Source organism: Gavia stellata, chromosome 2 (assembly GCF_030936135.1).
Source record: "Gavia stellata isolate bGavSte3 chromosome 2, bGavSte3.hap2, whole genome shotgun sequence".
Taxonomy (NCBI): domain Eukaryota; kingdom Metazoa; phylum Chordata; class Aves; order Gaviiformes; family Gaviidae; genus Gavia; species Gavia stellata.
This window is the reverse complement of record NC_082595.1, coordinates 89,968,771-89,993,998: the sequence shown is the minus strand read 5'-3', so window position 1 is coordinate 89,993,998 and position 25,228 is coordinate 89,968,771. Positions and strand designations below refer to the sequence as shown.

The 25,228-nt window shown below is 38.7% G+C and overlaps 1 protein-coding gene across 1 annotated transcript in view; it reads left to right on the top strand.

Annotated features, from left to right (window-relative positions):
- ARHGEF10 (Rho guanine nucleotide exchange factor 10) overlaps positions 1 to 25,228 on the top strand; it is an 85,118-nt gene that overhangs the window by 32,075 nt on the left and 27,815 nt on the right. The window contains exons 18-23 of the mRNA XM_059830836.1: positions 15,363 to 15,478; positions 17,164 to 17,291; positions 17,779 to 17,879; positions 19,182 to 19,303; positions 22,795 to 22,881; positions 24,263 to 24,486. Coding sequence (XP_059686819.1) covers positions 15,363 to 15,478; positions 17,164 to 17,291; positions 17,779 to 17,879; positions 19,182 to 19,303; positions 22,795 to 22,881; positions 24,263 to 24,486 — 778 coding nt within the window. The remainder of the gene's footprint in view (positions 1 to 15,362; positions 15,479 to 17,163; positions 17,292 to 17,778; positions 17,880 to 19,181; positions 19,304 to 22,794; positions 22,882 to 24,262; positions 24,487 to 25,228) is intronic.

Sequence of the window (25,228 nt, the reverse complement as noted above, 5' to 3'; positions counted from 1 at the left end):
CTATCGAGTATTTACCACAAATTACAAAGCACTACCAGCAAAATATTGTCATTCTCTGCCTGAAACTGCGTGACTTCGTGGTCATCATAAAGTTATGTTATGTTTCCCTCTGTTTTCAAAGTTTGCCAAGGAACTGCTGTGGTGAAATCCCAGTGGCCTCATAGTATGTGGTTTTAATAACATCTAATGATCAAGAACAATTTGGGATGCTGCAGGCAAAATCCTGCTTCCATGATGTAGAACCATGTCTTGGACCTTATTTGCAGCTCTCATTTCTAGTTTGTGGCAATTGGAGAAACGCAGAATAATGATGATTCTGTCTAAAAGTATTAAGTAGTGTGGGGGGGGTGTCACCTCTTCCATTTCTGGAGGACTGAGAAAAGTTGATTTTTATCTGCAGCACACTAGGTTAAGTACTTGACCCCTGTAAGGTTGATATTCTTACATTACTGCTGTGATTAGCAAGGATTCTTGATGGATTCGGGTTGGGTCCTTGTAAATATTACTGGTTATTAGGTACATTTCTCTTATGACGCTTTTTTTCTCTGCCAAAATCTTTTTTATGAGGAGGCAACACGTCATAAACGTATCTCACTATTTATTATTGGCTAAATGTAATTGGTGATTTCAGCTTTCTACGATGCTACAACAAAGGATAGTATAGTTTGAAGATGCAAACTTTACTTTGAGAGCCTCAGAAAAATTAATAGCTGAATTTGAATTCATCTCGTACAGGCTGTAATATGCAACTGCTGAAAGGTTGAAAGGTTTTATGAGTACGTATAAATCAAGGGCATGTTTTAGTACTGTACTAAGGTGGAAAGCAAGGGCTGTGTGAACTTGGTTTTCACTTGGCAAAGTCATCAGTTTGCAGTTTTTTACCCAGTTCTGCTTTTCATACCAGTCTTTTGTCTCTGTATCCTAGAGGAAAACACATTTAGGGGTTGCTAAGTTCATGTCTTTTGGGGTTTTTTTAAGCCCTTTGTCTTTTGGCAGGAGAAACTGTGTCCTGAGGGAGGTGTGGGGGGGAAGCAGAAAAAATTTTCCTAGAGTGTATTCTGCTGTGCTGCTCCTGTCCTTGATGTGTTTTTGCCTTATTCCTGTTGTTCCCCACTAGCAGCAAAAGTAGACTGTGAGGTCTTTTAGTTATGAACATGGAGAAGGATTGAAGTCTGAGAGATTTGGCAGGGTCCTTTATTTGTATGGTTCTGATATTGTTTCCTAGTGGAGTGGAATTATAACTTGTGTTTGCTTCCTGTAATGACATTTAAAGTAGAAAACATTTCACATTCTCAGTCTTCAGAAAAAAATAGCATGTTTATCAGATCGCATTTCTCTGAGCAAATCAGGCAAAGTCCTGTTTCATATATTGGCGTTAGTCTTGCTTGAAAGTCTGTGAGTATGAGTCTCTGGCACCCCAACAGCGCGGTTCCTGTGGAAGTAGTTGTCTTAACGCTATGTGCCAGAGAGGCCTGATGTGTTAATTTTCTTCTGTAGAAACATTTGCAGAAAGATGCAAGATAAAGTTCTTCCCTAGTGAATCCACATACCGTTTCTGGTAGGCTGTTGCTGTTCTCTCCTTCCCAATTGGTCCATGTGCAGAAGCACAGACACAGACACACTCGTAGTACTGAAAAGTTGAATTAATATAGGAAAAGAGGAATATTTTTGGCATGAACGGGAAGTTGTATATTCTTGGTTTTGATTTACTTGTGCTGGAAGAATTGTGTTGTGTAATGGAGTTCACTAAGAGGTATTTGAAGCATGTTTTAGGTGGTTATGGGAGCATTTGGTTTGTTTTTATGGTAAGAGATGAAAACTACTATAATGGTAGATGAGGTTGCTAAATGGAAGAAACAAGAACTGTGATACAAGGCCTGAAAAGAACTTGGCAAAAGTATTACATAATATGGGGATGACCCTAGGTTATAAATGGTTGAAAAGCTCAAAAGGAGATGCTTTCCTTAATTGCATGTCTTCCTTATGTAATGTTAACTAGTGAATTATGTTCTTCCACACTTTTATGTTGATACATGCATTGTTTTCACGTCCTCTGTGTACTGCTGAAAGTAATGGATTCAGCATTCTCATCTGGGATATTGGTTTGGTTTGGTTTTCCTTTCTTTTTATTTTTTGTTTTTTTTCCAAGATAGCTATAGGTAAACTGTTTATTATGGACCTGGAGAAATGAACATCAAGTTTAAGGGCTCCTGAATTGTGGTATTTGCTCTGTCACGGGTTTGCTTGTATGTTCGTGGGTGAGTCTTGTTACTTCTGTACCTCAGCTTCCCCATGTATAAAATATGCTGTGCTCTGGGTGGGAACCCTAAACACTGAAAGGACCTCAGACATCTAATGTGTCCGAAGGGAGTCTAATGGAGGCCACAGGTCACTTAAACATGCCCACAGGTAAATTGGTATCTTTGATAATCATGTTATCTCATAGAAGAATTGAAAGACTAATCAGTAACTACTCAAGTACTAGGTTATTGCTAACTATTTTTTGATGAATTTTCTGTCTTTATTTGTTATTTTAGATCCTGTAAACATCCAAAGCAATTAATGCATTTGTTCTGATGTTATCTTTTTTGCTAATATATTCTGCTTCATCCTGAATGATCTTCAGTAGTTGAAGCGATTTATCTGCTGGCTATTTCCTTGTTTTTTGGTTTACTGGAGATTATTTCTTTTTTGTTGGCTTTTAAGGAAGTTTACTGCATAGCTATATCCTATTGAATGATACTCATTCAATCAAAAAGGGTGAGAAGTTGGACTGAATTTATGGAAAGAGGTCACCAAGAAAGTTAAATGTTACCTGTACGCTTCTGATAAAAAAGAGGATGGGTGAGATGAGACAGGCTTTTTAGTAGGGCCTGTTGCGACAGGGCAAGGGGTAATGGTTTTAAACTAAAAGAGGGTAGATTTAGACTAGATATAAAGAAGAAATTTTTTACAATGAGGGTGGTGAAACACTGGAACAGGTTGCCCAGAGGGATGGTAGATGCCCCATCCCTGGAAGCATTCAAGGTCAGGCTGGATGGGGCTCTGAGCAACCTGATCTAGTTGAAGATGTCCCTTCTCATTGTAGGGGGGTTGGACTAGATGGTCTAAAGGTCCCTTCCAACCCAAACCATTCTGATTCTATGGGTGAAATAGGAATCAATACAACTTAGCTTTTAATATGTCATATTATGTATGACATATTTTAAATATGCCTTCCAAAAAAATAGAAAAAGTATAGTCAAAGGCAAATTTGTAACTTCTTATCAAAATATACTATATTCCCCTCTAGAAGAATCAGAAGTCTACCTTCACTTGCAAGTTATCCATCTATACATAAAATCATGAAAATACATGTATTTCACTGCCCTTTAAAGGGGAATATAGGAGCAAAAGTCAAATATACTGGCCAGAATTTCAGTTTCTCAGACTTCTGGCATGTGTTATTAAGAGTTTGCAGTATTTTCTGCAAACTGTTGGTAAGCCATGAAATGCGGTTTCTGTGTCGAGGCGAATGCCTGTTTGGTGCTGCAGCGACGGTGACCACCCTGAGTTGTCTGTTCTCTGGTTCCCAAGAATAAAAAAGGTGAGCTGTAAAAGTTTTTCGCAGCGATTTTATTTAAGAAAACCAGACTACAGAGACTCTCAAGAAGCAAAGGGAGAGAGCTAAGCATCCTACCATTTCTGGGCGGGAAACCAGTGCCTGTCAGCAGTGTTCTGCTGCTGATCATGTTGATTAGGAGCCATACACAACATAGCCTATTACTTAAGCAAAGAACCATTTAATTTGAGCCATATGGCTAAAGGCTGAAAGAGAAAATGAGCAAGACCCATCTGTACTATATATCATGCAGTGATGAGCATAGGAGATAACAGTAATATGAAAAAACAGGTCAGCATGTTTATGTCTATGGCTGTGTTTTATGGTTATTTTTTATTTCCCAGGTTTACAGTTTGTAACTGAGATCAAACCTCAGCACTGCTAAACTGTGGCTTCTCTCCTTTCCTGGTCAGACTTCCAGGGATATGTTTGTAGTCCCTTTCCACTCGCCTGTGGTTTTGATCTCTGTGGGTTTTGTTTATTGTCAAATGTAGTAGTGACAATGCTGAAGTGCAGGCATGATTCCTCTCTTCCGAGTTTCTTTCTGCTTGATGCAGTCACTTTGTGTAGGTCTCCCAGGTGTTGCCAGGGAAACGGGTAGGGATGTTTGATGGGCTACAGCATGCACTTGTGTTTCTGTCAACGTCTCGCTCAGTGGAAGGACAGCTTTTCTCAAAAACAGAAATAGTGCTGCTGTGATAGCCATTGCCATTAAAGCTGCTTTTTGCTGGTTTGTCTAATGAAAAATATAGAATTGGGGAAGGCAAAAAAAGTCAGCTTTATCATCACTTTAAGGCTGGACAATCGTAATACAATGTCCAGAGTAAGCAAGACTAAATATTAAGTGGCATATCAACCCTAGCATTGGTGATAAGGTTTTAAAAAGGATGATGTGGCATGAATTGCTAGGTGAACTAACTTTCATCTCTGTGAAATATGTGAAGAGTAATAATGTAAAGCTTTATTTTAAAACTATTGAAAATAGTACTGTACACTAAAGGAGATATAATATGTTCATAAATGTAAACGATCATTGATACATGCAAACAAAAGACCAGAAATTTTAAATAAATCTAACTCCAAACAGCCTGTTCAGCTGAGCAAGTGGGATGACATTAAATAGTTCACTTGTTAAGCGGATATATGTTTCCAGCTGGTCGATTAGGCATAGAATAAATTAGGTGTTACATGTTTATCTCACCCACTTAGGATGAGATTCTTCTCTTTGCCTTTCGTATTCTTTATAGTGGTTGCAGGGCTTGATGTTCACCTCCTATGAACCTTTTTCTGTGTTTCCAGGGGTCTCATCCACGTCTTGGCACAGAGTAGTAAAATGAGTAGAAACTTAGCTATAAGCAAGTGAGTATGAAAGAGGCAGGTACAATTTCCACATGAGTTGTTATAGATAGTCTGGTGGGAACTCCAGTGTAAACCTCTGGCAGCTTGGACAGTTCACGATCACCTGCAGACCTGTCTCAAGATCCCCACAGTACTTCCATCGTTTAAATGCCTTCACACACGTACTTCCACTGCCTGTTTATGTCAGTGTTTATCTTCTTACATCCAGTTCCTCTCTCACCGTTTGTGCCCGTGCAGGCATACCCCAGAGGTTCTGTGGAGGGCAAGGGCTTCCAGGTCCATGCTACCCTCAGCCTTCCCCTTTGGGACCTGTGAGAGGAAAGGGCCATGGTACCTCTTTTCTTTCACACTGAAGTCTCTTTGCTTCCAGGATTTTCCCTCCTCGTGGGAACACAGCCAGGAACTGGAGTTTCTCTGATCTGTACCTGCAGTCAGTACATAGTCCAGGAAGACACCTGACTGTTGTCCCAGCTAGCATGATGTTGAAGAGCTGGGCTGTGACATCGACACTTACCAGCATATTGGAGCTCTGGTGTTTCTCCCTCCTGTTCCCTACTGCTTTCACTTTCTTCCTCATCTCTGGCACAGCACAGCTGCTTCTGTCAGAGGGAAAAATACTTACGGCATTTTATCTCTGAAATTCCCTGCGTGGTCAGGATTAGCTGGAGTTTAATATAATCCTGAAGCCATGCTTTTAATGTATGAGCTACTTCTCACCCTCTCAAGAGGCTTTGCATTTCCTTGGTGTTCTTGCATAATTTTACTCACAAATGGTATAGCACTATGAATTTAATACCTTACTCAGTATTTGCAGTTGCAAGCTGTTGATTTTATCTTCGCATTGCTCAAGCTGTGTGAATAAGCAATTTTGTGGTTGAACTGTATTTTTTGTGCAACTTGATTCTTTGGTGTTCAGATCTGATACAATGAGCATATAGCAAGACAGGTCTCAGTATTTATGTATTACTAGTTGAGAGCAAGGTATTAACAGCTGACAGGGAGGTGAAGCATGTTAAAAATACTTCGTCAGAGTTGAGACTTGGGAGGTTTGTTTCCCAGCTCTGCTCTGTGTACTGGGTGGCATGTGGTACTTGGTTCTTTGTCTGTGATAGGACTTGCAGAACTTCCCTGTCTTGCATGGCAGTGAGAATAAATACATTAAAGAGTTTTAGAGGCTCAGATTATCAGATTCAGTAATTAAGCTCAAGATTACCTTTAGGTGCTTACATGATTAAACTATGATTAGACTGAATGATGTCATTTCATGTTTATGATAATGCTCTTCATGTTGGTTGTTGATGATGATATGTCCTGACTCTATCGGTAATTAGGCTTTCTTACCCCATGTCTGAATTTAACAGTTTGTGTTCTAGTAATCTCAGGGGTTTATTGTTCATCACTTAATACTATGTACATGTTTGTGCTGCTTTTTTCTGCACTAGGTTGCTAAATCTAATTTAGAGTTTGCTGTAAAGCTGTGTGTGAGTAGCTGCTCAGCTTTTCGTTGATGGCTGCCAACTAAGCTCTTGTTTTCCGAGATCATTCCTGACTTCCCATTTACTGCAATTTCCAAACATGGAGACTGATACCACTCTCTAAATATTTGTGTAGTTCGGACCTGGGAGTATGATGTAATCTCAGGTGAGCTACAGTTGAGCTACAGTGGCTCAGATTTTTTGGGAGCATGCAACTGTGGAGATCATGAGTTGGATTTGGCATGAAAGAACAAACGGGGTAAGGCAGAAAGTCTGCTTTTCTCTTAAAAACTTTAAATTGACCTGTGGGCTTGTTTAGGTCTTAAGCCAGGATTTTGGATTCACAAGACTATTTGTTTTTTTAAAAATTTTATTGAAATTCCAATTGGCTATTAAAATGCTTTCGTAAAGTAGAAACAAGAGAACATAATCCACCCACACGCTTCTCTGAGGTGTCTATGGAAACAGGAGCAGCATGAGTGAGCAAGTGGAAAGGCACAAATAGGAGGTGGGTGGTGCTGGGGGAGCTGTCAAGGGCTTTCCTTACATAACACAACGTGCAGGAAGCTTGTAGTTCAGCATCTAAAAGTAAAATCTCATCTGCTTTGTCACTGGCTTTAACAGTTGTACAGAATTTCCAGGCAGAAAGTATCAGAGGTACGGAGGCACCTCCCTTGTGTGTAGCTGGTGCTTGGATTTGTCAAGTTCTGTGCAAGAGGTTTCAGTGCAGCAGGGGATCCTCATCACTGCCTTTCCAGTGAAAGCTAGGTGTTCTGGTGCAAAGGGTTTTGTAAAGGGAAAGGGAATAATACTTAACAATGGGCATTAGTATCAACTGCTAAATGAATGAGAATGTTCCTGGTATTCCCAATATGCATAATATTTTTGCCAGCTCTGTTTATCCATTGCTGAAATAGATTTCTTGTATATGAAAACGTCATGTAAACATGTGCTTTTCTACTTGCACTGAGAAAATTACTTCCACCAGACCTCCTTAGGGAGAATGCTTTTCCTCTGTTCAACAAGATCTCTTCCCCAGAGCAGCTGTAAGGCATTTGGCCTGTGTGTTGCGTACCAGTGTACCTGTAGGAGCAGGATCCCGTACCAAGTATAGAGGAAGAATTCCTCAACTGGAGTAATTGAATCTTTGGCCTTATTAATTGTTTCTGGTTTTTCTTCTTTAAATTAGTTCTCAAGATCTTCAGAAAACAGGAAACTATTTTACTTAAGATATAACAGTGTCTCTCAGATGGTCTCCATTCTTGTGCTGCCTAAAGGTGGGCACCCTAAACTGAGCAGTGGGATGCTGTCAGCCTATTGTTACTTGATGAAAAAAATGAGTGAAACATTTCCAGGACAATCGAAGTCACATTTAAAACAAAACAATTGACCAGTTCTGACTTCACTTAAGTAGTCTTAAATATATTACTGCTACATCATCATAGTTTAACCTAAACATCACAGAATCACAGAATCACTAAGGTTGGAAAAGACCTGTAAGATCATCAAGTCCAACCATTAAAAAAAAAAAAAAAAAATGTTAACAATCTCATGAAATCTGTCCAGTATATTATGAACTGATCAAGAGTTTGTCTGGTATCATGATGCTTTGCTTTCCAGAACACTGTACAAGCTTCTCAGGTTTAAATGTAGACTTAAATGTTGTGGAAGGGGCCTATTTTTTTATTATTTGTTCTGAGTGTGTAATTCTATACAAGTACCAGGTTGTTATGCCTTCCTCAGGCACAGCAACTTTAAAAGGTACCTCCTGCATATATAACTTCTCCCCCCATCTCAGGTGTTTTTTATGCTCAAGATGAGGATTGAATCTTCCAAGTCTCTTCCCTTCATAACACTTGATGTTTCAGTATGCTGCTTGGACGCACACAGATGGCTCAGTGGGAGGAAGCAATGCAAATGTGCTCAGCCTTGAAGACCAGATTGCAAATGGCAAGTCAAATTTGGGATCTACCAGCCTTTCAGAGTAGTCTTCAAATCTGTCATGTTGTTCAAGTGTATCATTAATTCCGTGTTACCCCTCAGTAATGCTGGAACTGTAGTCAGGAAAATAGCCTTTCTCCATTTTGGTTGTGGTTTTCACATGTGAGCATTCGTGACCTTCCATTTCGTGTAACACCCAGTCTGACTTCAGGGCTCTGTGTCTCTCAGAAGCAAAGTAATCTTTCTAAGGACCTTGAATTTCCATGACACCTCGGGTCTCACTTCATGTCAATATGGCTTTTTTCAAAACAATTTGTATTGATGTATTGTAGTTTTTAACCATATGGGGAAAAGATCATTACTATGATCATACTCAAGGCAGATCTTGTCAAGATTAGTTACTTTGCAGTAAAAGAGATACCCAGGAGTGTATCTATTAACAGTCTTTGGCTTTATCATGATATACAATATAGAAATGTTTGCAAGAATAGTTGCAGTATTGAGGGTATACCGAATGAGGCTTTTTTTGTATTTGCATGCCATCTGGATTTATGTGATACTAGTACTTGAAAAAATCCTCCTAAGTGGGAATAAATGGGAGTTTAGTATGGGAAAGGGACCACCTGAGCAATTATGTTTGCTTAGCCAGGAATAGATGTTCAAATTACAGGTGACTGCTTCTACCCTAGGCATTGCAACACTTTCTCCTTCCCCTTTAGTAGCATAAATCTGTGATAAATTAGTAATTCACAAGTGAGAACACATAGCAAAAGCTATTGGAAAATATGTACAAGTAACAAATCACCATGGTAAATAAATGTGTCCTCTAGCAATTCTTTGAAAGGAAGAATAAGGCGTGATCCAATATGCTTGTGGTGTCCATGAGAGTTGAAAATTTAGAGGAACCGGATAGACAGCAATCCCAAGGGTGCAGCTGCTCTGCCAGCGCCCATTGAAGCAGCTGCTGCTGTGTTGGCTGTGCAGGGAAAAAGCTGCAGCTGCTGGCTGTGCTCCCTAACAAAGCAGCCTGCTGCCAGAGGTGGGAATTTTCCCCTTCTGCCCACACCTAAGCACTAGAACACAAACACTTTTTTTGCATGTGCATATTTATGCACAACCATCTAACTCCTAATTTTGCCTGGGCCAAGTTAAACTGACTTTAACCACACCCAGGGAGTTTCCTGCAGGCTTTGAAAATGCCTGGATGTAAAAGGGCTAAAATTGTTTCTGTTTCAATTATTAGAATTACTTTAAACCAGTCAAAACTGGTGAATTTAAAGCTGTGGTGCTGAGAGTAACACTGGGAAATGAGCAGGTAAAATAAGTATTTAGTATTATACTGAAACATATCTCAGCTAAGAAGCAATTGTTATAAAAAGCAGAATCTTTGCACCCCAATTTTACATAGCAGCGTTTAAACTTTTTAAACTTTTTAATTTTTTTTTTAAATTTAAACGTTAACCTCCTTTCCTCTCGCTAAAGCAAGTGACAGGTTTTTGTTTTCTTTTTTAACCTTGAATGTATTTCATAATAGTGCTAAGCAAGGAATTAGGTATTTTGCATGAATTACTGGTTGTTGGCAGTAAACTTGCCTGTTGCACGGAGGCACGAATTCCTCTGGTAAAATCTTAGCAACAAAGGAGTTGATGAAAAAATTCCTGCTAACTTACATGTGGCCAAGATTTCACCCTTGATCTGTAGGTGGAATGCAAAAAACGTTGCCTCCGAAGCCACATATGTGGTTATCGGTTACGGCACGCTGTCTTCTCTCCTGCCCGGGCTCACTGTCCTCTGTAATACATAGGATGTGTAGAGCTGGGGAGAACCTTCTTTAAACTCATGGAGGGGTTTTTTTCACATTGGAAAAATAAGCTGTTTTGGAGCTTGATAATTAGCAAGAGTGGCTTAGAAATGGAAAGGAAGTGGCTTTATCATTTGTGAAACATTCCAAAGTACAAAAAGAAACCAACCATGTATCTGCTTTGGAGTGAAGCCAAGAGTTTTTCAGTGCTTTCTATGGAAAAAAGAAAGAGTGAACACCCACCCCAAAATAGCCAGCAATCGAATGGTTAGGGAACGTGTGTGGGCTGAAGCAGCCAGTCTTTGGCTGTGAACTCAGAAACGCATCTGATGAACAGAACAGGTGTGCCCCCCCACCTCCTTCACCCAGGAAAAACCCTCTGTCAGACAATTCTCAGCCAGATCAACTGGTAGTCAACATTTTGTTAACCACCGAGAAGCTAATCCTATTTTAAAAGACATTGCGAGTAACCCTTACACGACGCAGTTCAGAGATGAAGTTGCTGTAACTTGTAACTCGTTATCCAGACACAAACCAAGTGGTCAGTTCTCAGAGAACTCTCTTCTGATGAGTCCATCATTGCTGATCTTTGAAGCCCAGTTATTCTTCTGTGCTCCAGTTTGTGCCCACTAAGGACCTCTATGAAAGAATATTAGCCGTGGCTATTGATCTAGTCATTGATTGACTGTTAAGATTTCTTCTTAATTTGGCTGTTTGTCTTTTCTAGAACAGCAGAGGATGGAAGCAGGGTCTCTCTAATTATTTATTGATTTGCTTTCTGGCTTCCTTTCCTGTGCTAAGAACGTGGTCTTTCATGAACAAGCCTAAAATGACTTCCATTTGGTTTTTCTGTGTGACAAAATTTCAGATGCCAGGTTAGTTTATTTGCTTTGACACTCTTTTTGCATCCTTTTTATCTTGACTTATTAAAAGCTTATAAAATATGCATGGTACGGACAAAATAAACTTGGGTGACAGCTACTGAATGAAATTCAAGATTTATGCCTTATTCCCAAGGCTGGAACAAAGATACTTGTAAGAGCATTTGAAGCTTCAGGAAGAGGATTGTAGAAGACAGCTCTTTTCAGGCACGGTAGATGTATATACTGCACAGGGCAAGTCCATCTCTGTAAGTAGTTAAAGCTTTCTTTATGACATCAGTTGAAGACATGGCATAAAGTCCTGCAGCATCTAAGAGCTGGCTGAATGCTTGCTGTTACGTGTTGCAGGTTTGTGTCCATTCTCTAACCTGCTTTCAATAATAAAATGAAATGTCTGGTAACTGTGTCTCTATGAAGCTGCAAAGAGTGATCCTGGGTTTTAAAACTTGAAAATAATGTAATTCACTTGAGTGAAAATACCCATCCTATACAAGGGAATCCTCACAAACTTTCAGCTTTTCACAGCCTGGTAGTTGTAAATTTTCTCTTGGTTCAAACCCACAAGGATAAATTTCAGAAATATTTGTAGTATGCTTTTCAGTGCAGCAGTTTGGTTTGTTTAGCAGTGAAGTTTGTAAATGACAGGTAAGTGAATGGACTTCTGCCAAAAACTCAACTAAAATGCCAATTACTTCTAATCAGTCTTAATTTTGTTTTGCAGAAGTTACCTTTTTGTTACGGAAATTTGGGGGAAGAATGATTTCATTTGTGTTCTTTACAGTGCCAAACTCATTATCACAGCTTTTGGCTAGATTTCACCAGACTTATATTAGCACTGACCCGCCCCTTTTTTTGCAAGTAGCCCTATTGAAATCAATGATTTGATGTGTCTAGGAACTAGCGATTCTGGTGCTTAACAAATTACAATTATTATAGATGTTAATAAGAAAAAAGGTGTAAGCTAGCAGAAGAGGGATACAAGGAGAGAAGTGTTTACAACTTTACGATGTTGATTTTCAAGTATTTGGATTGAAGAAAGTGAAAATGCAGCTTAATGAAAGTATGTAGTCTGCAGTTCCAGAAAAGTGTTTAATTTTTTTAAACAAATCTGCAAACATACTCTGCTGACTATAGTCTCAAAACTCTTCCTCTTAGGTCTACTTTGCAGTAATTTCTTTTCACTGTGTACGATAAATGTAACGATCTTTTCTTATGGACTGATTTGTTTTTAAGGGCAATAAAGGCTAGATTGTTCTTTTAATTAACATTCAGAACAGGCAAAGAAGAGTGGATGAAAGTTGCATCTGTTCTCTGGCTGGGTAAATAGTAGTAAGTGCAGTCATTCCCCTGTTTAGTGCTCAAGGGCAATACACAGAAATCCTTTCATTGATGCAATTTACCAGAAGATTTAAAGGCAAGAGAATAATTTGAAATTTAGTGGGAATGTGTAATATCTCAGGTTTTTATTGCATTTTCCTGCAGTGAAGTGGAGAATTCAGAGATAAAGTAACCCTTAACATTTTCCTTGAGCCTTGAAATTTTATACTCTTCAGGTTTAAGGCAGACTTCTAGCTTAATACAGTGAATTCCTTTAAAGAAAAACGTCCAGTGATGGCCTCCATCTGTATGATGCTTCCAAATAGGAAAATGTCTTTAGAAAATACAGTTATTTTGATACATAACTGAGAATACATTAATGATTTAAGAACTGTCTTGTGCGTGTTTATTTTTCATGTTTATTCTGGCTTATGCTATTTGGATAGTTTTGTGTTTGGTTTGTTGCATTTTGGTTTATACACTGGTCCCTGTAGCAGACTTAGGGAATGGAGGTGCTAGAGGTGTCTCAGCTGGCAGCTGCGCTGTGTCCAGCGCCTATCTGCCCTGGCAGCCAGGCCAGGTGGCACGGCTCATGTCCGTGCTCCTGATCTGTCTGCAGGGCGGGTAGCCAGCATTGTAGCTAAATCGTGTTCTTGCCAACACAGGGCTGAAATCCTTCTGCCCCAGGGGAGTGTGCTGCCCCAAGACTAGCTTCCAAAGTTGTGGTAAGGGTGAAGGATCCATAGTTTGGATACTACACTGTGTGAGCTAAATAATCTGCAGGAGTTTCCTGGAAGGATAATCCAGCCTGGTTCCTGTCGTTCAGCCAAAGGGAAACATGCTGACTCTGTATGAGTCGGGGTGGGGTTTTTTTAGGGGAGAGGGAGAGTGTTGTTTCCACAAGAATTACATAGCCATCCCGCTCCTAACATCATGTCTGAGAGTCTATTAGCAGGGTTCTGCAAGCTTTGTGCCTTTAAATAGACAGCTTATCCTACTAATCAGAATATTTTTCTGAGCTAGTGTTATCTTATAAACATACGTACTTATTGATGGTTAGGGCAAAATATTTGTGCTGCTGTTAAGATTTGTTGCTGATCTCAGTGCAGATCCTTTTTTCACTTAACCATGATTGCAATAAAATTTCAAGTGGTTCAGTGAAATTGCAGGCTCATGTTGGAGTTAGGATGTGGATATATGATCCAGAACTGTCTTGCAATTGATTGAACAAATTTTGAGCTTTAAACCAACCTAGTGAAGGCTACAAATAAATTTTTTGGCTTTGTCACGTGACCAAAAGCAATCTTCAGGAAGGTTGTTTAAACTAAGGTGTAACAGCAAGTCTGCTGCTTGGTGTTAAGCAGAACTTCCATGTCAGCGAGGGATTTTGGGGCCAGTGAAGCTTCAATATTTGTCAGAGTTCTAGCACGTGCTTATTAAAACTACACATAATGCTCTCCATCATACTAGATGAACAAATGTGAATCTTAATTGTAACTATAAAAGGCAGCGATAAGGTGAGCTAAAAGGAAATACCTATGGTAACGCCCGTACATGCAAAGCTAATATGTGATAACGTGTTACTACCTATAATTTCCCGGGATGCATTTCATAATTATCTGTCTGCAGGGACATTAAAAGCGCGTGGAACAGTAAAGTGAAATATCAATGATACAAATAAACCACTCTGATTTTCAGAAGTAGTGAAGACCCTAGCTGCCTATAGGTGCATTGGTTGTTTTTATAATCTAGAGAGAGCATCACCAGTTCTGATAAGCTTAATTTTCATAGTGTTAAGAAACAGCGATTGTGATGGGTTGCCACTGGCTGGATGCCAGGTGCCCACCAAAGCCGCTCTATCACTCCCCTTCCTCAGCTGGACAGGGGAGAGAAAATGTAATGAAAGGCTCGTGGGTCAAGATAAGGACAGGGAGATCACTCACCAATTACCGTCATGGGCAAAACAGACTCACTGGGGGAAATTAGTTTAATTTATTACCAATCAAAATCAGGGTAGGATAGTGAGAAATAAAACCAAATCCTAAAAAAACACCTTCCCGCCACCCCTTGTTTCTTCCCAGGCTCAATTTCACTCCCAGTTTTCTCTGCCTTCTCCCCCCGAGTGGCATAGGGGGACAGGAAATGGGGGTTACAGTCAGTTCATCACACATTGTTTCCACTGCTCCTTCCTCCTTACGCTTTTCCCCTGCTCCAGTGCAGGGTCCCTCCCACGGGAGACAGTTCTCCGCCAACTGCTCCAGCGTGGGTCCTTCCCACGGAGTGCAGTCCTTCAGGAACAGACTGCTCCAGCCTGGGGCCCCACAGGGTCACAAGTCCTGACAGCAAACCTGCTCCAGTGTAGGCTCTTCTCTCCACAGGTCCACAGATCCTGCCAGGAGCTTGCTCCAGTGCGGGCTTTCCATGGGGTCACAGCCTCCTTCAGGCATCCACCTGCTCTGGCATGGGGTCCTCCATGGGCTGCAGGTGGATATCTGCTCCACCGTGGACCTCCATGGGTGCAGGGCACAGCCTGCCTCACCATGGTCTTCACCACGGGCTGCAGGGGAATCTCTGCTCTGGTGCCTGGAGCACCTCCTCCCCCTCCTTCTTCACTGACCTTGGTGTCTGCAGAGTTGTTTCTCTCACGTATTGTCACTTCTCTCTTCTCCAGCTGCCATTACAGTTATTTTTCCCCTTTCTTAAATATGTTATCCCAGAGACACTACCATGGCTGCTGATGGGCTCGGCCTCGGCTGGCGGCGGGTCCATCTTGGAGCCAGCTGGCGTTGGCTCTGTCAGACATGGGGGAAGCTTCTAGCAGCTTCTCACCACAGAGCTACTCCTGTAGCCCCCTGCTACTAAAAACTTGCCACGCAAAGCCAATTCAGCGATATATGTTAATATTATTATCTTTGTCATGCTTTCTTCCTTCAACTGAGAATTACATCTTTTTATTTTATATAACATTATGTTTTTATTTGTTTTAGACAAGCTGTATATGGGACCAGGACAACTGTACCATGATCTGCAGAACCTTTTACATGACTTGAATGTAGTTGGTCAAATTAGTCAATTAATAGGCAGCCTTAAAGGAAACTATCAGGTAATAAACAAAGCTGGATTTATTTTTCAAATATGTTCCTGTTGTAAAGTAGCGTAATTGTCTTTCCCTAGGATCTATGCAAGACATTCTTTAGTTCTCTCTGTAAACAGTGAAATAATTTTTACCTCTAGTAATTCATTTACTGTTAACTGTTTAGCGTTGTAAGTAGATTACAGCTGTCTTTCTAATCTTGTTTTTCTTCATTGTTTTTAAGCGTAGGTGGATACTACCAAGTGTCTGTATTTGCTCAGTAGCTGATAAGCTTATATGGAAACAGAATTACATTTTGATCTTAAGAAATTGGATTCTTGCAGTTAGACAAGGTAGTAGGAGGATGGTTGTTTGGAGGAAGCTTTTGATGCCCATCCGAGCTCATAATCCTGGCTTTCAGAGGGAGCTGTACATTAAACTGAGTGCAAATCACAAAAATATAAAAGGATTTTCAGAGGAATTTTGAAAGTAATTTGCTTTGGCTTTGTTCACATCCCTTTTATTTAGCTTATATTCTGGCAAACTTTGACACCAAATTTCAGAATGAGTTCTCCACAGTCTTAAGACTTAAAAAACCAGCTTTTTTGCCTTTTGTTTTATATGCTTTATGTTTGATTAGGCACAATTTTTAACTCTTACCTGCCACCATAGGCTGTAAATAAATGTATGTATGTATTTGTGTGTGTGAATATGTACGTGAAAACTGAGTTTCTCTTGTTATATCTTGCCTTCAAAGTCAAGGGAATTAAATAAAACGTAATGTTTTGTGAAAATATGTACTGTGAGGGAAGTTTATGGAAACAGCACTTTTGGAAAAAATTTCACAAGTATTTGAAGGTGAATTTCAGCTACATTATTTGGAATATGTATAGCACAGATACCATAAGACATTCACCTGTTAACATACACAAAACCTTTCTGCGTGTACTGCCAGTAAGAGTCAACTATGTTTTGAAAACTTAAAGTTCAGTCAATGTTTCCAGGTAGAGATGTGTAAGATAATTAGAACAGTTTAGTTGAGGAATGAGGTCAGCTTCTCTATTTTTGAAAAAGGCTTCAATTTTCATAGAATTCTGACTGTGGAAAATTAGTGTACTTTTGTGTATGAATACTTGTTACTATTGATGCTTTAAGTGTCACTCAGGTGTGCTTTTACCTTCTGTGACCAAACACTCAGCTTGCAGAGGGTTATTCTTTCAGCATCCTACTTAAACAGATTCCAACCACACAGGCAGCTTTCACAATGGCTCTGTAAACATTTTGGCTCAAAGATTTGAACAAAAACATATTGGCAGTATGATTTGTACATGTTTTTGTGAGATTTTCTTTAGAAACAGAATTTGTGGGTTCTGTATAACTACTCATTGAAATGAAGTAAAAGGGTAGTGTGTACACCTGATGCAAATTCACATTTCTTGATCTAACAAACACTTGGGAATGTAATTTCTGTATCATCAAACTCTGAGCAATGCGAGATTAAATCATCAGGTAAAGTATGTTAGCAAATTTTTCACAGATATTTTTGAAATGTGTTTACAAATATGGCTACATTATCCATTATTAAAATGTGGACTAAATGAGGCCCAGGTGCCAGGAATTGTTAATTGTTTGTTATATGCAGACATCACCTTAGTTATCCTGTTGGAAATAGGCCAGTAGGCTGGCGTTGAATCTTAGCTTTTTTAATTTTTCAGAACTTAAACCAATCTGTAGCCCATGACTGGACATCAGGTTTACAAAAACTGATTTTGAAAAAAGAAGATGAAATCAGAGCGGCAGATCGCTGTAGAATTCAGCTGCAACTCCCAGGAAAGCAGGACAAGTCAGTAGTAATCTTGATTACAAAGCTTTCTAAATGGGCTTGTGTATTAGGTATAGATGTACCAGGGAGGATTTGGGAATCTGTAGCTCTTCCCCCTCTTCTGTCTCCGCAGTTAGCCTCTGACTTCTGCTCTCATGCCACAATGCTGGGAACTTGCATGTTCCAGGGCAGTGTTGTAGTTTTTCTCCCATTCCTCAACCCTGCGTCCCAGATGCAAGAAGCAAGAGAGACACTGTGGTAGTGACAGCTAATAGGGAACAGCCACTGTTACATTCCTTCAACAAGGAGGGTGTTCTTCTCATACCATTTCATGTAAAGTGCAGGAAGACGGGTGCATGGCGTATCATAGCCTGCATGCTTGTATTGGAGCTGTGTCTTTGTCTAAGTATTAGAAAATAATGAAATTTCATCTTGCTCAACATTTCTAGCCTTGACTGCATCTCATACTCAGTGCATTTAGAGTGGCTTGGTTTTTTTTGTCTTGCAGGTCTGGGCGGCCCACTTTCTTTACAGCTGTGTTCAATACATTTACCCCTGCCATCAAACAGTCTTGGATCAACAATTTACAAATGGCTAAACTGGCCCTTGGTAATTCTTAGTTACTTAAATTTCCGATCAAGTTAAGATAGCTCTCAATGTACAGTGTAATTTTTTGTGTTTTTATTTTTTTAGAAAATTATTTTTTTGTGAAAATCTATCTGCAGATGTTAAAATTGCAATACAGTAAATAGTAGTGATCGTGTATCACTACAAAGTAATGATGTTATAGATAGGATTGGGGTTTCATTATGAAGGAAAATAATTTCTACAGTATTTTAATGAAGTCTGTGGTAATCATTACTAATTGTTATATCTAAATCAACAAGAAAGATACACTACAGGACAGACAGATGAGGAAGTTATTCCATTATAAAATTATTTCTTCAGATCTTAAGAACTTTTTAAACTTTGAATTTCAGGTTCAAATTTCTCACATTTAGGTCAGAATGTTTTTAGCTAGGAAATACCAGTAAAGCTGTTGGATTAATTTGTTTAGCTTTCTGAGCATGAAATAAACTTATGGTTGTAGTTTTAATATAATGCAATATTTCTATATTTGGTTATGTAAAACTCAAGTTTTTTGGGGGGAGTTGAATAACGTAACATAACTACATAAATCTGAATAACATATGTTATGAATAACATAACTACATAAATCTGTAGTCTTCACTGGAGGGATTATCCCAAACAAACCTGATATAAGTGGGAGCAATAAAGAATGTGTTGTCCTGCCATGTTATTAGTCTCCTGTGTTTGCACAGAGGCTATAGGTATCCAAAGACACCTGGGATTTTGAATGCCTAAGTTGAGAAACATTGAGGATATGCACTTGCTAGAAAGCAGGTTTCACCAGCACATCCTCAAAATACAGTAGTTTTATGGTATCTCACTGAAGGCAGGCAAAATAACAAAAACAAAAGAAGACAGAATGGATGCCTCCATCATTCCAGGAGGAGGATCCTTATAATTATGATAGGTAGTAGCTGGTAGTGATGTCACTGATACAGGCAGAGAAGTGCTATTTGCGAAACAGATTTCCTAGGGTCTTAGGAGAAGTTTGATGTGCCTTTTCCTCCTTTAATAACCTACTGACAAGATCATTAAGAGAACACTCTTAACATTTTGCTAGTGTAAGGTGTTCTTTTTTTGCATTATCAGTATTTATGTAATCTACTATATTGAATTTTTGCTCATAGTTTTACGTTGTCATTTATGCATATGTGGCATAAGAACAGCCTGATCAGTATTAATCAATCCTAACAGAATTCTATTCTATTCCTGTAGAGAGGGGTAAGTGATAACTCAGTGAAAGTCTTGTGGGATGTTTGTTGTTTGTTCTATCTGTTACAGCGGAGGATAACCTGTTAGGTTGGTTCTGTGTAGAAGATGACGGGAATCAAATCAAAAAGGAGAAACATCCTCTCCTTGTTAGACACATGCCAGTGATGATGGCCAAGCAACAGGAGTTTAAGGTGAACAGAATTTTTATATGAGATTACAATTGCTTTTCTTGTGTGATATAACAGCTGAAGAATACCATATTTTAAGTGCATCTATTAATTCACATCTGTTTGTTCTCTTGAGTTACTACTTTGGTGTAAGACCAGTAGCAGTGGAAGGTCCAAGAGGATCACAGGAATGCAAAATACTGCAATTTTTGAGGCACTAAGGAACATAGTGTTTACTTTTATATAGTATGACATTCACTTTCAGATGTAAGCTCATCACTCAGTGAAAACAGAACTGTTGGGAATTTTGAATTGGTCTTGAGGTTTCCAAGTGTTTGAGGCTCCAAAGTAACCTGCAGATTACAAAGTGCAGGAATCCGATCTCCATAATAGCTGTCCTGTACTGGTGTAACTATGTTGAATCCTCCTCAAATTTCTGATTTTCATTAGTGCACAGAGAGCACAGAGTTTTAAAATAATTTTAAAAATTCAGTTTTATGGGGTCTTATATAAAATGTAGCTCTGTTCTGATCAAGGATACAGAATTCATCTTAATGGTTCATTTCCTAAAGTAATACATCAGTTTGAAGTCATATTGACCACTGGCTTTAATGATGAAAAGAAGTACAGCATGTCCAGACCAACAGATGGAAGGGAAGGGTGCTGGATACTGGTTTTTTCCTATGCATCAACAGGATTTCTTATTGACCATCAGTCAGTTAGGCTTGTGCAAAAACACTAATGGAAATAAAATTGTATATGTATGGCCAGAACCCCAATGTTATATTAACATCATTGCATTGGGTACTGCTTAAGGTAGTAAGTCTGTAGACCCTTGTTGTTAGGACAGCTTACACAGGAGGGAAGTTCAGCTGGCAGCTTCACTTCAAGTGTGAGTATACAGGTCTGGATGTTGGGGGAAAATTATTGCTAGCTGGAAATGTATTTGAAATGTGTAACAGTGTTAAATCAAGCCATTCCTATGATACTGGTTTTCACAGCGGAGCTGCGGTTTACAGCAGCCAAAGTCTGCTCAAAGTCTCTGGTCTCCCATACAACCATAGTCATTCTTGTCTTATCAAACAGTCAGCTTTTTCTGTATTGAATACTTTCTAAAGTCACCACTGGTGAAAGAACCAAGCTAATTTAATTTTTTGCAGAAACTTAAAATATTTATGTTTCCTTAGAGCCTACATGTTTGTAAGGTAGGTAGGTCCACGACAGGAGCCCTGAAGACCCAGACTGTAATCAAGTTACAACAGGATCTGCTTGTTTTGAGAGGGAAGGGAAGTCTGTTGCCCATGCAGTTGGGTGATGGTCTTTGCCTTGGTCACCTCAGGAGAATACAGTGTGTGGCAGTATTTGCCTGAGCTCTCTGTCAACTTCGCCAGTTTTGCAGCTCCTAAAGATAATGTGGGGGTGAGCCCAGCTGTCATGCCTGATGATCTTAAGTTCTAGATATTACTGGAAAAGATGATCTAAGTATTACTGGTGGTTTTCTGCAGCCTCAGGTGCAGTTTGGGTGTCAGGCCACAGCTTGGGGTGGGAAGAGACCCTTTGCTTGGCTGATCCTGCTTGTTATCTCTCCGTGTGCTGCTCAGGCTGCCTGGTGATGTAGGGAGTCTGTAACAACAACTTCCATCAGAGCAAGTTTACATCCCAGGCAAAGGGCTTCTGTCAAGATTGAGACCTAAACTACTAGGGTTTAACATCATCGGTTTTGACTAAGATGCAAAGTAACACAGAGATGTAGCAAGCAGCCCGAGAAATATCCAGCGTGCAGGCTGTCTTTTCTTTCATTAGTGATGTATTTAGCTGTTACAGCTACTGTAAATCACCACTACGAGTAGATAGCTTCAGCATGGGTTAAATGAGACATGCTACAACTGGCATGGATAGCTTTTTTTTTTTTTCTTTTTCTCATCTATTGGTTTCCATCTTTTATCCTTCAGTGAATTGCTTTGATGAATACATAACATTATTTTTACTACTGCTAATCACTCGGTGATGCCTGCTGACTTCAGGGAGATTTGTGAAGTTCTTTGCATTTTTGAAAATTAAGTAAACCAGGAATTTAGAACTCGAACTTATGCCTGCTCATTGCCTTTTTTTTTTTTTTAATTATTTACTGTTGGGAGGTGATACTGTCAGGTTATGGTGAAGTTGTCTAAGTTAATACTAACCAAATTGCCTCTAGTACTGCAATATAATTGTAATGACATTGATGTCTGAGATGAGAACATTAGTGTGAATTCTAGAGACTATTGTTCAAAAATGCAGTATCACACCTCATCAGAAACCTTTTTATTCTCTACACGGTTATGAATTGCTTGTATATATTTTGAAGTGTTTACATAAGCTTTAAGTAGCTCTGCCATGGGTATTAGGGAAAACAGAAATCCATGACTGCTCATAAAAATGCCTGGTTTTAGAGCCTTGATGCTTGAATGATTTTCAGAGTTGGGATGGACTCAAATATAGATCTTGAGTCTGGTGTAGCTTTCAGGTTTTTCTTAAATGGCCTGCATGATAAAATCATGAGTATGGTTATTAATTTACTGACAGTAACATGATGACATGAAGTTAGGAGGGAGTTAGGAGTATTATGAATGATAACATTAGCATTCAAAATGAGTAAAGCACCTGGAGAAATAATTTGAGTGGAAAAAAAGAAAAAAAAAAAGAAAGGGATGACAGTAGGACAGACACATGGTATGCTCAGGCAGAAATAAAAAGCTTCACAAGTACAGATTGAGGAGGTGGTTGAGTAGAAGGTCTGTAAAAGTAATTTTTAATATACCAGCAAGGTAAGGATCGGTTAAGAATGTAATATTGTTACAAAGAGCAAATAATGAATGGAATGTGTACAAACAGGCTTCAGAAGAGGTAATCATGATGTAGTGTTGCTAACAGCTCTGCTAGAATAGCATGTTCAGGTGAGAAACTTCTGCAGTCTCAAATATATGAAGCTGATATATCTGCTGGAGAGATGCCAGTTGGAAAAGTGATTATAATCAAGAATTTTAAAAACAAGAATTAAAAAAAAAATTAAAATTTTTAAATTTCATTAATTAAGTGATAATGTTAATTTAGCCTAATGAAGAGGAGACTCAGGCAGGGTCACGACATACATCAGCCTTATATGTAAAAGGACAGTTCAGAAGGGAAGTACCTGGTAGCTGAGATGAGAAGTAACAGACTAACGATTGCAGCAAGGATGACATTAGGTTGGGTATTTGGAAAAACTTAATAAAGGTCATGAAGCATTTGAGCAGATCAGGTAGAGAATTTGTAGTCTCGGGCTTTTAATGTCTGTAAGAGTAGATAAGGAATGTGTCGGGAAGAACACACATGCAGCTGACCCTGCCCACGGGAAGCTGGACGGACTAAACTGACTTCTTGCCTTTTGTGATTCTTTGATATCCTTAAATGCTTTAGTTAATTATAGGCTAGATTAGGCAGAAACAGGCATATCTTTTTAATGTGGTAACTGCTCTCTTTTTCTTTGTTGCAAGATTGAATGTGCTGCTTATAATCCTGAACCGTACCTCTCTGGCGAAATGGAGTCAGATTCCTGTGCCATGGAACATGGTTTTCTTTGGGTAAGCGTAATCTTTAAAAGCTAGAAAGGGGATTGTCTCCTGTTTCTCTGCATTGTTTTTTGTGACTCTCAGCAACATATGGATCTGAAATAAATTTTGGGTTGCTTTTTTTATCTTTTTTTTTTCCTCTTTGTTTATTTGTTTTAAGATGGACTTCTATAAAGGATAGCTAGTAATTTTGTCCATGTGATCTCCCTGTTCTCTGTAGGGTGTCACTTATGTGTGTGTGATTTGTTAGTGCAGCACAGAATGAATTCCAAAGTGCTGAGCACATTCAAAAGTGAGTTATGTGCTAATTTATAATGAGGGCTGCTAAAACCCATATGAGCTTACACTGTTCTATTGTCTGTTTCCATATTTTAAAAATGTTTTTAGCCATAAATAATTTGTTTAAGTCTGTACATAGGAAAAAAAACCCACTATTCTGGCATATTGTAACAACCCCAAATACGCAGATATTCCAACAAAGTGAGATGGCCAATACTTTTTTAAAAAAACAATGCTAATGATTTTAGTAGCTTTTCTTGTTACTACAATGCTGAAATTTTAAGGGAAGTCTTGTGAATTAAAAGTAAAAGTTGCAAATAGCTTTTGTCAGTGGTCTTTTTCAAGGTGACCTGTGTAAGTTCATTTTGTCTTTGCTATTTGTAAACAGTCATCACAAATATATGCCAATAAAATATTTTTACTGCCACAAAATGTTTTTTTCTTTCTCTTTGCTATGTTTTTTCATTTCATATAAACATAAAGAGTTACTATATAAAAACATTTACAGCTGCTTGAGCAGACCTTTTTTTTTTTTTCCCCCACTCTTCCCAGATCCCTAAAATGGACAGATTTGTGGACAGATTGATGATACTTAGTTCTAGATCAGGGAGAAGTTTAGGATCCTGTGTCAGCAAGTTTACAAAAGGGATTATATTAATAATCCCTCTTTCTGTTGGGACAGAGCATTTATTTGTAGACCTGTTCCTGTGCAAAGAACAGGCCTCACCTATATTATCTGTTTTAAGAGAATCTGAGATAAGTTGGAACGCCGGTTATTAAAATAATGTATTACACACATGCTTATTGTAATTGCATTACATTATGTATATACATATCAGAATAGGCCATAATATTCCTCCTTTAAAAAAAGAACGAACTGTTTTGCTGAGTATACAAGGGAATTTTGTGTATATAATATTTTGAAATATCTTGTATTTGTGCTGCATTATCTTCTTGTTTATGTCTTAATGCATGAAAACTCATATTCACGCATATAACTTGAGATGCACTCTTCAATTAACATTCCAGTTATTCCTTCTTGTTAATGGTGATCTTGCTGGAGACAGGTATCAGTCTTGGTCTTTTTTTTTTTTCTTTCCTCTTCCCAATTCAGATTGGCAGTTGTACTAATCAGATGGGCCAGATTGCAATAGTCTCATTTCACAGCTCCAGCCCCAAGGTTATTGAGTGTTTCAATGTGGAGTCACGGATTCTCTGCATGGTCTACATACCAGAGGAGGAGAAACTGAAAGAGCAAAATAAGGCTCTCAACTCTGAAAATGTTCTTGCAAAAGCTTCTAACGTGCCTACTATTTGCCTTGGCATGGAAGAAGGAAGGTGATTCTCATTTTTAGTGTACTGTGTATGATTTATTCATTAGGTTTACTATTCTGTAGCAAAATTGTGTGAGATACTTCCAAGAAAATGTTTTCTTTTTAAAAAAAGTATCCATGTGATATCCCAGTGACCTCAACTTACCTTTTCCACCTAAATCAAGGAAAAAATACAGTTATATGATTTTTAAATACACTATGTAGTAATTGAAATTAAAATAATGCGTATCATTAATGAAAGAGGATTAATTCATCATACATCATGTCTGAAAAATATAAATATTACTTTTGTAATGTTACAACATAATCTTTAGGTATTGGAAAATTTTCAGAAGAATGTTAATGAGGAACCCATTAACCTGCACTGTGATATTGTGCAGGATTTGTCATAGGAATAAATAATATTGCTGTTTGCTATTGTCCTGAATTATTTTGCTGTGTTTGAACTGATGACCTTACTGACTCATCACTTGATTTATATTGGAAGAACAAAGCTACATTTTCTAAACTTACTGGTCAGTAAGCAAACAGATCTTGTTATAGCTAGTGAGGGCATAAGTATGTGTGATTTTTGAAGGTGTTTCTAACCAGTATGAATGAAGGAGAACAAAATTTTCTGAGGAAAATGCTATGTTTCCAGAAATTCCAACATCTAATTTTACTGATTATATTTGCTTGTGAAGGGCAGTTAATTCCAGATTTAACTATTCAATATTCCTAACATACCCATGGTAATAATTTGTAGG